This window comes from Aricia agestis, chromosome 21 (assembly GCF_905147365.1).
Source record: "Aricia agestis chromosome 21, ilAriAges1.1, whole genome shotgun sequence".
NCBI lineage: Eukaryota > Metazoa > Arthropoda > Insecta > Lepidoptera > Lycaenidae > Aricia > Aricia agestis.
This window is the reverse complement of record NC_056426.1, coordinates 10388825-10402782: the sequence shown is the minus strand read 5'-3', so window position 1 is coordinate 10402782 and position 13958 is coordinate 10388825. Positions and strand designations below refer to the sequence as shown.

Sequence of the window (13958 nt, the reverse complement as noted above, 5' to 3'; positions counted from 1 at the left end):
TTTTTTTGGTCACAATAAGTCACGTTTGAACTTTGAACGCTCGTTGCTTCATAACGCAACTGAATATTTGGTCAGTTTTTACGCTACAGATATAAGAACAACTAGTACTTACCTAATATAACTAAAAGGGCCCATTCAATGCAGGACTGCCGTGCAGTCCTGCCGTGAATGGGCCTTTTTACTCAGCCATTTACCTTATCATTTTCTTTGGTCATGATAACTGGGTTTTCAGGCGCCCTATACAGAGAACGCAACTACTTTACGCAGGCAGATCGACATATTTGGCATCAGAGAGTTGCTCTTTATCTTGTCAGTGCAATGTAAGTCATTTTGGATATCGTTATCAAAAATGTCGTGACCTCCCGTAATATAAAGAAAGAACATAAGAAATAACTTCGTGCCATTCGGGTGTCCCTTGACACCTCTCAATTTTTATTTAAATAGCGGCGCGGCCGCGCATTCATTTCCATACAACTCAAGAAGAAACACAGAAGAGATCATAGACATAATATATTAGCATTATAGGTTTATGGAAGAGATGATGGCGGAAGAAGAAGGATTCACAGAGGATTTTAAAAAAATCTAAATGTCAATGTGAAAAAAAAAATCACAGGAAAAATTCGATTCAAAAATCAAAATCGATATTTCGTCAAATATATGAGTATCGAGAACCGGGAAGTGTCAACTGTCAAGTATAAAATCGATTTTTGATCGAGTGTCGTGTAGTGTAGAAATTAACTTGTCCAAGAAATTTCGTTTTGCAAAATATTAATTAAATTGTTAAATATTCTTCTTAATGCTTGAATAATAATTAATGTGATCACAAAAATAATGGCGCATCTCCAATATATGCCTGGCGATCCGCGTTTGGTCGACCAACTTGTCTACGAACTAAAATCCAAGGGTATCTTTGATCAGGTAAATATTTTAATTTATTATAATATTATATAGTTTTACGAACATAAATCACACGCACAACATAAACCCTTAAATAGAAAACAAACCGTACCCTTCACAAATCTTAATATTAACATTATTATTTGTATCGACTTGTGAAATTCTCCATTGTAAATTTTCATTGAAAAATGTAACAAATACGTCGATACATAAAATCCTCGATAAAAGCCAAGGTTAATTATAAATTTTAAGTTATCACAAGGCTTCTCTTCATTTAATATTAATACTTGTCTGTTTATGATCATTTTATGAATCAAAAAGATGTTTAGCTCAAAATGGCAAGGGTTTTCAACTTCTTGTAAATCCTATGTTGTTTTTAAGTTTAATTTATAATTTCTAATGTGAATTCTTAATATCTAAAGTTTCAAAATAAATTGATTTACTGAGAATTTCTTTTAAGTCTCACAAATTAAAAGCAACCAATGTAACAGAGTAAGTATTATGTTTTTAAGCCGTGTTTGGTTATTATTAAACTTTTATATTTACAGAGAAACAAAATTGTTTATGTTTTCCTCCTTAGATATGTCATAATAATCTTATGGCTGCATTTTTACATTTTGTTAAATTGAGCAAAGTTTGCTATTAGGAGCCATCAAACATAACAATTTAAATTATAAATAATAGAAGTGAATGTTATCCATTGTGAAACACATCAGTTTATAAGTACTGATAAATTCCGTTCACAAATCACACTCCTGCTGAAACAGTACTGCACCAATGGAATGTTCTATAACAGGCGTCACCAATTAGTTTCGCTCGGGGTCCGTTTTAAGAAATAAAATGACGTTCACGGCCTGCACATTATTATTATTATTTTTCGAATAATTCGAATACTAAAAATATTTTTTATTTTTGTTTTAAATGCTATCAAACATAAAATTAAAATGGAATAAGAACATAATTAAGTTTATTTCAGAAAAATAATATTATTTATGAATATTCTACATCTTTAATGATATATATAATAAATATGTTTTTAGTCTAACTAATGTGTCCAGACCATTCATTGTCGCCGTTGACCATGTTTTTAGTTTATTGTTGTTCATGTTCAGTACACCAGAAGGGTGTATATAAAACAAACTCGTTTTTTAAGAAGGTAATAAATGTAAGTGCAATATTGAGATTTTTAAAATATGTAGTTAAAATACAAAAGTTATTTTTTTATACGCCTTTCTGGCTTGAAGCTCGCGATGTGATCTATTCGACAAGTTGATAAAAATTTGCTATTCAATAGCTTTACCACGGCAGTCCTCGACTGATAATTGAAACAGTTAGTACAGTATTAAAAAATGTCGATGGCTCCTTAATATCATGTTATTGGTGTCATCAAACTTCAAGTTACTAAATTCACCAGCTCTAGGATCATTTCACTCTCCCCCAGGGCTTTGTTGCAATTTTTTTTCTTTGTTGTGGGGTTGGTTTTCTAGTGGCCCTTTTTTATAATTTTGAGCCACATTGACACAGGAGAAGCCGACTAGGTGAACGTGGATCGAAAATATCAAAAAGACGGGTAAGCTGGCTTAGAATTAATGAACAGTTATCATAACGTCAAATATCATATTATTATTGAATCTTAACTGCTGCTTAGCAAGACTTAAGCATAATCACATGAGAAAAGTAAAAGGTGCTACGATCGAAAACAGTTTACACTTTACAGCCTTCCTTTTATTGCCCAGCTGTAACCTTAAAATATACATTTTTAAAGTGTTTAACAATAAAAATTAACTATGTCATTTATAAAGATTTATGTTGATAAAAGTAAAAATAAGAATTGCTTACTTTATAGTATTAACAAAATTGTTGTACATGGCTGTACGAAGCTTTTTGTTACTTTTATCCAGAGTTTTTTTTTTTTTTTTTTTTAAATCTTTATTTAAGGAGTTTTAGTTCTTACAAACTACGCCACTCCGTTAGACCAACTACATAATTAATAGAATATTATATTATACCATTGGACGACGACGTAAACCAGTAATCACAATTTTATACAGTGCTTTAGCTGTGTCACATAGAGGAAATGCCAGAACAATATTACACACACCAAGTTGTTTTAAATCTCCAGTAATTGGTTTTTATCCAGAGTTTTCAGCATTTTTCAATATTTTTTAATTATTCGAATAATATTAACCCAGGACTGGAAGAACTTTGACCTGTTGACTGCGGAACTTCAATATGACTAGGACATTAGATAATGATGATTATATTATATTTTTTTATTTATTTTTTAAACACTTTGGTAGTAAATTAACCAGTCAATAAAAAAATAATGTAGTTACCAGCTTTACTTCTTGTTAATCTTTACCTGTTAAATTGTTTTCATAATTTGTCACATTAGCAGCCCTGTATAAAGGCCTGCATAGAGGCAACTCTGCCTGCTCTTAGCCAGGGCGTGCACTAGCGGCCAAACCGCAGCGGCCAGGTTGCGACGGCCATCGAGATAATCACCTTAGTATGAAACCGCCATAGACCACGCGCACCTGGCAGCACGGCGGCCAGCGGCCACACCATACTTTCGATGGCCGCCGCGACCTGGCCGCTAGTGCGCGCCTGGCCTTACTGTAACCACATAACTCATTTCCAGTTCCGGAAGGACTGCATATCGGACGTGGACACGAAGCCTGCATACCAGAACCTGCGTCAGAGAGTGGAGAACTCAGTGTCCACGTTCCTCGCCCGTCAGTGCTGGCAACCGGACTTGAACAAGAACCAGCTGAGAGAGAAGCTGAGAAAACATATACTGGAGTGAGTACATACTTTGTTTATGACAAACGTACAGTTGTTTTAATTTATCTGTAAATATTTTTTTTACATTAAGTATGTATTTTATTGATATCATAATACACAGGTTTTGTATTGCTACAATGTAACAAACATTTTTATATTTTTTAATGTAGTTGGATTTATTATTCTAACTCAAGAAAATAATTTTGAAGGGCATCTTAACCACTGCTAGATAAAGATGTATATCTTTTATAAAATGCAAAGTTTTATCTGCATTCTGCATATAAAAAGTTATAACTATTAGAGTTATAACTGAAATAAACATGGTATATTTAAATGACTCGAACCCTTTTATAAGAAATAATAACAACATTACTTTTAATCATAACAATTACAAGTAACTTTGTTAAATAAAACAATCTTAAAGATTTATTGAATGATTTTGCTTAAAAATACATTGTATTCATTTTCAGTGGCAACTACTTGGAGCAGGGTGTAGAGAGGATAGTGGACCAAGTAGTCAATCCTAAAATAGCATCAGTATTCATACCACAAGTTGAAGATTTGGTGTACAATTATCTGGGAATATCCAGGAAGAAAACACCCGAAACTTCAAACGGACTCAAGGTTGAGGATCTCCTCCCTAATGACTTAGAAGCTGTTAGTCCAGGCTCGGTCAACAATGACGATAAAGAGGAACCAATGGAAGTTGACAAAGTGGAAGAAAGCAATGAACAAAATGATGAAGAAAAACTTAAGGTTGAACCAAAGGAAGAGGTAGCAGAGAACGATAAAGAGAAGAGTGAAGATTCCCCAACCAGCGAAATGACTGGGCAAGATTCAAATACAATTGATAAAGAAAATATTCCGTTTCCTCAGGAAATTGTCGTCGAAAATATACCGCCGCCAGAGAACAGCCCGCCTAAAGTTGAAATTGAAAAGATAGAGCTACCAAAGGAAACATCCGAGAATATTCCACTACCAGATGAAATGTCAGTTGACATCCCACTGCCCGATGAAATCAAAGAAAAAGAAAAGGAGGATTTCTTTAAACCCATAAACACAGATGATGACGACTCGAGTTCGGATTCATCGCTACGTAGAAACATGTCGCCTTTGACGCCAATAAGAAATTACAACAACGAAAATTCTTATGACGCCCAACAAGCGTTTGAAAACGATTCTACGGACGTTAAAAACGATGATGATGATAAGAAAGAACCGAGTTCGTTTAGGTTTACGATCGAAGCGAAATTGTCTGAGAGCAGTGACGAAGCTGTCAAAGTAGAGAAAAAAGACACCGAAAATCTTTCCTATCAGTTCAGTAATCAAGTCAACATAAATAATTTTAATACTCCACTTTATGATGACAGCTCTAATAGCCACATGCTGCAAATTGATTATGAGAGTGACGCAAACAGCAAGGTAAATGTGGAGGCTAAAACAGAACCCGAACTCAATTCCGAAGATTCTAAAAAAGAAAAGAAACCGGAGGAAAAGAAAAGTAGTCACAAAAGCTCCCATCGCTCGCGTGATTCTCATAAACACTCCAGTAGCAGCAGAGACAAGAAATCTGAGTCCAAGCAATCCAGTTCTAGGGACAGTAGTCGTCACGACAAATCGAAATCATCGAAGGATGATAAGTCTAAGTCGAGCGAAAAAGATAGGTCCAAGGAGAAAGATAGGAGCGACAAAAAAGATAGTAAAGATAGCAAAGATTCTTCTAGACACAGAAGCTCTCACAAGTCGAGCCACAGAGATTCAAAGTCACACAGGAGTAACTCCAGTCACAGGCATTCCAGTAAACACGACGACAGAAAGTCCTCCAGTTCTTCTAGCCAACGAGACAAAGATAAATCATCAGACAAGGATAGAAACTCGAAAGATAAATCCAAAGATTCCCGTTCGAGTTCACATAGGTCTGATAAAGATAAAAAATCGAGTAGCAGCAGTAAAAACAAAACTGATGACAAAGACAAAGACAAGAAAAGTAAGAAAGAAACTGACGACCATTACAGTTTGTCCGGCCGGGGGAATCCAAATAGAAGATCCACAGACAGAGATTCGAACGACGGGAGCACGTCCTCCAAAGGTTCAAACAATCCCGCGAGTTCAAAATCTTCGCAAACCAAAGCAGACAGTAAAAGAAGTTCCAAACTAGACACCACGTCTACGAGTGGCGATTCTACGAGTCCCAGTGACAAAGAAAACATTGCCTATGAAATTGGCACCCAAGCCAGAGATTTACTCAAATTTAGACCCATCGTAAGGATCGATAAAAATCTAGAAACGCCAGTGTCCTCACCTCCCCGCCTGCCTTTTGTCCCAGAAGTGATTCTCAAAAAGCCAAAAATCGCAGCAAATTTCGAGGAAGCCAAAAAAATAATGAAAATGAGGAGATTTCTCGAAGAAGAGCAGAGAAGGATGAATCAGGAGGCAGCGCTGCTTTTGGAATTCCAAGCTAATGTGAGACCAAGCTTGAGCCAAGTTTATTCGAGTGTTCCCGGCCCTGAACTAGAATTTGCCTGCGTCAACAATATCGCCCGAATGCAAGACAGTACTGATATACAAAATGCAGTAGAAAATGTTGAAAGTGAAAGCATACAAAACGAAAATATACAAGAGAGTATACCAAGTACAGAGTCTGGACAAGACATTAAAGTTGAAGAAAATACTAATGAAGAGAAAAATCTTAAAGAGGAGGAAAAAGTTGAAGCCGTTGTAGACAACAAAACTGCAATTGATGAAACGAAAGTTGAAACGACTAACGATACTAAGAAAATACACACGGAATTCTTCGAAGTGACTATTATAACAGAAGAGGTGTCGGAGAATGAGGATATACAAAATAACGAAGATATAGAAGAACATAAAAATAAAGATGCTAAACCGAATGTAAAATGTGACGTTAAAGCTAAAGAAGAATTGAAATACTTCGGTGAACATGAAAAATATGACGCTGAGCTAGAGAGGGCGAAATTTTGTGCATTCTTCAAAAATGTAGTACAAAAAGAAGCAAGCAAAAAAATGTATTTGATAAACTGTGATACATATTCAGAAAATGTATTCCGTGAGGCTTCTAAAGATTTCGGAGAGTATGAAATAGTCAACTATCACAGAAACGGACATTTGAAACTTAATAAACCCAAAACTATTAAGAACTTAAATACTGAAGTAACATTACCTGTAGAGAACTTAGACGAAGGAATGAAATCGCCCTTAGACGTATTCAGTCCTCAAAAATCGGAATGCTCGTTCGAACTATCGAGTGATTATAACGAAAAGTTAGAAGAAATGGTTAATAAGACATCTAGACAAGAAATAATGGAAATTATACTCGGTAGTACTACAGATGTACCACAAATTGATTATTGCACTGAATCTAATATTGAAGTTATGGAGGAGAGGAAGAGGAAGTGTGATGATTATTCGAGTATAAATAATAACATGTGTGTGCTGAAAATTAGGAAGTTGAGCACCGAACACATAACATCTACTACAAAAGGTGAGTCTGTCCTTTTTTTTCATCTAAACCAGTGATTCTTAAAGTGGTCCAGGTGGACCCACAGGGGTTCACGAGAAACTACAGGAGGGTCTACGTTAGCCCTGAAAGAAATGGGGGTCTACAATTGTAGGCTGGAGGTCCATGTAAACAAATTTGGTTAGCAGTGAAGAACTTTTGTGTAGGCTTGATTTCTCTTATTAGAAAGCATAGGCCAGGGATCGCGAACCCTGCCTTATGAACGTGCCACTTTTCTGAATAATCACTAAAGGAATGTCATAGACATGCTATCAAATATTTTTTCCTTTGTAATCCTGCTTCAGGGGGTCCGCAGTATGCACCAACACCTTTGGGCCACGAAACAAAGAAGTTTGGGAACCTCTGATTTAAACAATAAACATCTAAATAATAAAAAAATACGTGTGGCACTCAGGGACTGCCGCGGTAAAGCTATTGCATAGCATTTTTTATAAATTTATGCAAATATAATTCGTATACATCTAGTCGCACACACAGAAACACCGCGCCGAAGTCTGGCAACGTCGCGTCGCATCGACCGGCACAGCGATGCGGCAACGAGCCGAATTCTGCCGAACTAAAACGACGTTAGACGAATGTTTGGTGTTTTTCGTTACGGAATTTTTTGATTCGGTCGCAACAGCGCTCATAGCCCGCCGCGATAGAAGCTATGCTTAAAAATATAACTACAAACAAAATATATTATGTCGACCTCTATGGTTGAGCGCGTGGTATAGCCATAAAGTTAATATACCTAGCAGAATAGAGAAACAAAGGCCTGAGCAAGCGAGATGTCACTATCAGTAACACTGTATGGTAAAGAGACGTGTGATACATGACAGAGCACTTTTTTTTGACGTCCAGTCGGCACGTGCCGCACGTTGACAATTTAATCTCATAGAATTCATGTTCAATTATGTTTGTGTAAGTGTATACGTACACATATTTTTCACACAGATGAGAACCAATTTCGGTTTCGTTTGACAGCTCGAGATTGTTGCTCTATTCCGCTAGGTATATTAACTTTATGGGTATAGCTCAAGCCGGGGGTCGCGGGTTCGAATCCCGCCGATGGAACAAAAATTTTTCAAAGTTCCTGGGTCATGGATGTGTATTAAATATGTGTATGATATGATAAAAATCTTAAATATTATAATATAAATTATGTATTCAACGCAAAAGTGAATACATAATTTATATTATAATATTTTTTATAAGCTTTAACGTTACGCAAGGGGGAGTCATCTCAACGTTATTCTTTCTGCTCTATATAAATGATCTTCCAAATATAACACAGGAAAAGTGCATTCTTTTTGTTGACGACCTGTCTGTCATTATCCCGGACGACAAAAAGGTAAATTTTGAAACCAAAATAAACTCAGTCCTTAAAGAAATCTCCAAATGGCTAGAAATTAACAAACTAAGCGTAAACGTTCTTAAGACAAAATTTATGACATTCGGAAATTACAAAACTAAGTATAATAATATAAATGTACAGTGCAATGAGCAAAGTATAGAAAAAGCAGATACTATCAAATTCTTGGGAATAACAATAGATGAAAAATGCAACTGGGAAACACAAGTAGATATTACGTGTACAAAAATAAACAGATTCGTACATGCGATCAGAACACTGAGATACACCGCCGGAGAATCTATAGCTATCACGGCTTACTATGGATATGTTGAGTCCATTTTGAGATACGGCATTATACTCTGGGGAAACTCAACACACATAAATAAAATACTCTTAGCACAAAAGAAGTGTGTACGCGCTATATGCGGCGTTAATTCTATGACATCATGTAGGCCATTATTTAAAAAACTACAAATACTTACAGTCATTTCAATGTATATCCTCGAAATAGGGGTGTTTGTGAAAAATCATCCTCACGTATTTAATAAATTCACGAAGCAAGATAGTAGGTACTGCAAGCGAGACCCTACCAAATTAAACGTACCAAGATGCCGAAGTACTCTACATCAAAAGAACTGCCTTATGAGTGCTATATTAATTTACAATAAGTTACCAAAAACTATTCGAGAGACACAGATCAAAAACTTTAAGCCCTGTCTAAAAAGATGGTTAGTAGAGAAATGCTTTTACTCATTAAAAGAATTTGGGTTACAGGCCTTTTAAATATATTATAACGAAATTTGTTTATTAGTAACTAAGTAAATTTGTACCTTTAGTAAAAATATCATGAGATGTAAAGAAAAAAAAAATGTGGAAGCACTTACTGAATGTAGCTGCACTGACAAAATAAGAAACATAATATTATTATTATATTAATTAATTGATATTCGTACAGGCTATATTATATTATGATAAATCTATTGTTAATATTATATTATAAATAAATGAATAAAATAAATAAATGAAATATTATATAATAAATGAAATATTATAAACCTATTATTATTAATTAATTAATCATGTAAGCTGTTACTTGAAATTGATTTTAAATGTTGTAATGGAACTTACTGAAATAATAATAAATAAAGAATTGTATTAAGTATACTTTGTCCAGCCTATGTTAAAATAATATGCTAAAATATATTATTATTATTTACAAGTAAATTATTCTTAAATATATAAGTAAGTACAGTAATGTTTTAATAAATCAATGTTAATTATATTTGCACACTATGTAAATAGTAGAATATGCTTAAGTCCAAACAGAAAAATTGTAACACCTTTTTGTACCATATTCTGAGCAAATAAATGAATTATGAATTATGAATTATGAATTATAATATAAAAGTATTGAATATAATAATATGTATTTCCGTTGTCTGGTACTCATAACACATCCTTCAGGTACTTAGCAGGGGGCCACAGTAACGTGTTGTGAAGCGTCCATAGATATTTTTATTATTACTATAACTCTAAATAAAGCTATATATAATGTTTCAGAATCACCGTCAGAGAGCTCGGTGTTAAACACGCGGTCCAAGTACCTCGGCCGCCCCGCCAGAGTCGGCCTGCCCAAACCTAGGCGAACCAGTCAGTATCCCTTATCTTTACTTCTTTACTAATGTTATAAGTGTTAAAGTGTGTCTGTCTGTTACTTATTCACGCTCAAACCGCTGAAATGATTATGATGGTTCGATTAGGTATAAAACCTAAGGGTCAATTTATACCAGCACCGAGTCGAAGCGAACTATTAAAACTGAACATAATAAATTCAACCTTAACTCCAAAGCGTTAAGAGCGTTCCTGACTCCAAAAATCAAACATCGTCCTTCTATCTTCACACTCACGCCCGTCTTTCATATGCCAGGTGAAAAAGGACGGCGCGGAATCATCGCCAAGTTAGTTTTACTTGAATAAAAGACGAACTATAATGATTATGAAAAAAGTGTTTTGAGCATATTTAGGTTTTATCAATGCCTCTTTAGATATTAAAAAATATTAAAGAAAAACTTCGAAGATCCAAGCAAAAATGTGTCTAAAACAAGGTTTTTTGTAAAAAAGAAACTATCGAGCATTTTTTCAGTAATCGTGTTTTCATCTTGAGCATTTAATCTTCATGAACTGAAGTTACTTGTGTCAAAAAATCAGTTTTCTAGACCTTACAGATTTTGAGATCTAGGTTTAAGTATGTAGTCATGTTAGGGTCAGGTGCGCTCTTAAGGCACTTTATTACTTCTGAGAATTATATAAAGGGGCGGGCATCCGCGCGAATTCGCGTCGATGCGCGCGACCAACGCTGATTGGCCTCGCAGAAGTAATGTATGCGTTACGGTCTAGAGTTAAGGTTGAATTTTCTGTGTTCAGTTTTGGAAATTCGCTTCGCTTCGCTTAGACTCTTCGCTATTATAAATTGACCCCAATATTGCGTTTTCAATATACAATAATGATTATACTAGAGGTAGATCCCCGGGTTTTATCTTCGAAGAATGCATATTTATTGCAACATCTAGTAGTAGTCGTAGCAGCAGGTAGAACATTTTTTTTGAGTAGGAAATGTTATATTATATCATAGAGGAATAAATATATACTGGTCCCTGATTATATTATAGTCCGTCAAGAAACTGAAGAAATTAAAAAGTGGCAAAATCATAGTCTCATCCCTTTTTTCTTAGATTGATTTGAAAGGGATGACACTACGCTTTTGCCACTTTTTAATTTCTTCACTTTCTTGACGGACTATACAACAATGTATTCTGCAAAGTCACGAAACAGAATTAATAAACCAAAATAAAATCTAATTTAAAAATGTATTACTTTGTTTTTATTGTTTTTAAATACAATTTTTTTTATTTCAGATATACAAAACAGTCCATCAAGTGACAAATCAGTAGAGAACTACGAACAGAACACCCCGGTCAACGGAAAACTCAAGAGACAGAAGGTACAGCGATATGACACTTCAGATCTCTACAAACCCAAACTGCACTACCTCAAGAGAAATAATATAACATAGACGTTAGATTGTATTTTATTTGTATGCCATATGTATGCCGTTGTGGCATATTTAATGAAATACCTGTAATATTGCAGGTGCTATTTTATTTGCCATTTGTGACATGTTCAATCCAGATACAGATGCCACTTTATGTCAGTTATGACTTTATGGCGTGCTTACCTACTACTTATATCAATCTTTGGCAAGTAGGATACAAGAACAATATGCCACACAATCTCATGTTTTATGTGACTTGTGACACATTATTGTGTTAAATGTTAAGCACAAAATAGACGATAATTCAGCATTACATGCGTTACGTGCTGCCATGCACGCATTATCGTTTATTGTATTGATTGATGTGAATAACATGCAAACTACGTGCTGTACATTGATGACGAGTTCTTTAATTTTTCGTCATGCAATATGTGCATTACATGCATGATGCATGCATGATCCTTTCGCGATCGGCATGTCATGCAACAATTAAAACTGTCACTTAGATGCATGTAATGCTGAATTACCGTCTAGGAAGTGCTTTAGAAATGTTGGATTATGAGGGTAAAATGGCGTAATGGGGACTCTAGGTGGTAATGCAGCATGACATGCGTTACGTGCTGTCATGCACGCATGATCGTTTATTGTATTGATTTATGTTTGATGCGAATGACATGCAAATTAAGTGCTGTACATTGGTTGACAAATTGCTTAATTTTTCGTCCAGCAATATAGGCATGACATGCGCGCAAGATGAATGAATGTCACGTAAATGCATTCATGCTGCATTACCGTCTAGGGACCGCTTAAGATATGCCACATATTTGTCGTATGGCATTGTTCTTCAGATAATTATGGTATGTGGCACTGCCGGAATATGAGGGTTGATGACAGTTTGTATGGCAAAAGGACTTAGTTTCGCCATAACAATACCTACCCATTTTGGACTAACTATTTAATATGCAAAGTTAAAAATTTTGCAGTAACAATTGCCATTGAATAAACATTTTTTTTGCCACCAAAAAGGTTGCTTATAATATGGCTAAAACTTTTTTTAGCAGAGTTACACTGCCTACCAACTTGTGGATTAATTGATGGAAAAATCAGGACTTAGGATAGACGATTAACTGCATTATTAATAGTAAGATAATATTGAATGATTAAATTAGATAAATTAAAGCTAGGTTAAAATCTCGGCTAAGAACTATCTATCTCGCAATAACTATCGGCACTCGGGTACACTGCCGCGGTAAAGCTATTGCATAGTATTTTATCAACTTATGCAATTTTTAATTCGCATACGTCTAGTCGCACGCACACAAAACCGTGTCGAAGTCTGCCGAACGACGTTAGACGATGCTCGGCAACACCGTACGCCCGCACCGACCGCTGTGCCGGTCGGAGTGGGAGTGTGAGGTTTATTTTCGTTACGGAATCAAAGTCCGCGATAAAAGCTATGCAGTAGCTCAAAAACGTTTACGAAATTCAGACTGTGAAACGATGTTGTAATTACACAATGTGTTGTATTTGTGTGTCAAGCGACATTTTGTCGTATCAGACGAAGGCTTAACTATTAAAACAGTCTGGATTTTCCTATTTTAAAATCTTAGCTTAAAAAATATTTATTATCTACTTTCGAACTGAATTTAGACTTCACTTGCCTTATGCCTAATTTATTTTCTTGTAAAGGCATTATTTCTGTTCCACTTAATAATATTAGAATTTATTATAATATATTAAGAAAATGTTTTGCTTGTAAATATTATGTTAAGATATTTAATCAAATATGTATGTAATACTTAGCAGAACTAAAATACAAGTTTTAAATACATAATTGATAATAACATTATAATAAACAATTATTTTGTTGTTACGAGTACATTAAAGCAAGAATAATATTATGTAAAGTATTTTGCATTGCATGCATGAATGAAGTTATTATTATGAAAAATATATTCATTTCAGTCCTTAAACGTCTTAACGTAACCATACCGTCTTTGGCTCTATTATGATTACTCTATTAGCTCAGTGATGATAAAGGTGGCTTTCCGATATCTATAGGTTTCATTTTACTATTCTACCGTCATTGGTCTAGCGATCCATGTTTGCATTTTTAATCAGGTGATCAGTATACTTGTTTGCCACCTGTGGTATAAAACGTCCCTGTCTAAATATTTTCTTATGCTTACTTTATAATGCTAAGTACTGACATACGGTTTTGCTCGATAGTTTTACTCCAAATCGAGCAATAACCACCGTATGGACCGCAAAACTCACAGCTCGAAGGCTCGCATCGAGCCGGCTCGGTTTTTCCTTCGAACCTACTCGACGCGAGCCGTTGAGCTTTACTC

At 35.0% G+C, this 13958-nt stretch overlaps 1 protein-coding gene across 1 annotated transcript; it reads left to right on the top strand.

The window, feature by feature from the left end:
• The first annotated feature begins 739 nt into the window (after nt 1–739).
• On the top strand, nt 740–11634 carry LOC121737664 (biorientation of chromosomes in cell division protein 1-like 1). The gene is made up of 5 exons (XM_042129328.1): nt 740–918; nt 3539–3699; nt 4152–7183; nt 10116–10205; nt 11471–11634. The coding sequence occupies exons 1-5, from the start codon at nt 832–834 to the stop codon at nt 11626–11628; spliced, it is 3528 nt and encodes a 1175-aa protein (XP_041985262.1). The 5' UTR covers nt 740–831; the 3' UTR covers nt 11629–11634.
• Nucleotides 11635–13958: the final 2324 nt, after the last annotated feature.

Excerpts from the sequence above, each read along its gene's own strand:
- LOC121737664 (XM_042129328.1), top strand. The coding sequence starts at position 832 with ATGGCGCATCTCCAATATATGCCTGGCGATCCGCGTTTGGTCGACCAA. Across the intron at positions 919-3,538 it reads CCAAGGGTATCTTTGATCAG|TTCCGGAAGGACTGCATATC; the intron begins GTAAATATTTTA and ends ACTCATTTCCAG. Across the intron at positions 10,206-11,470 it reads GCCCAAACCTAGGCGAACCA|ATATACAAAACAGTCCATCA; the intron begins GTCAGTATCCCT and ends TTTTTATTTCAG.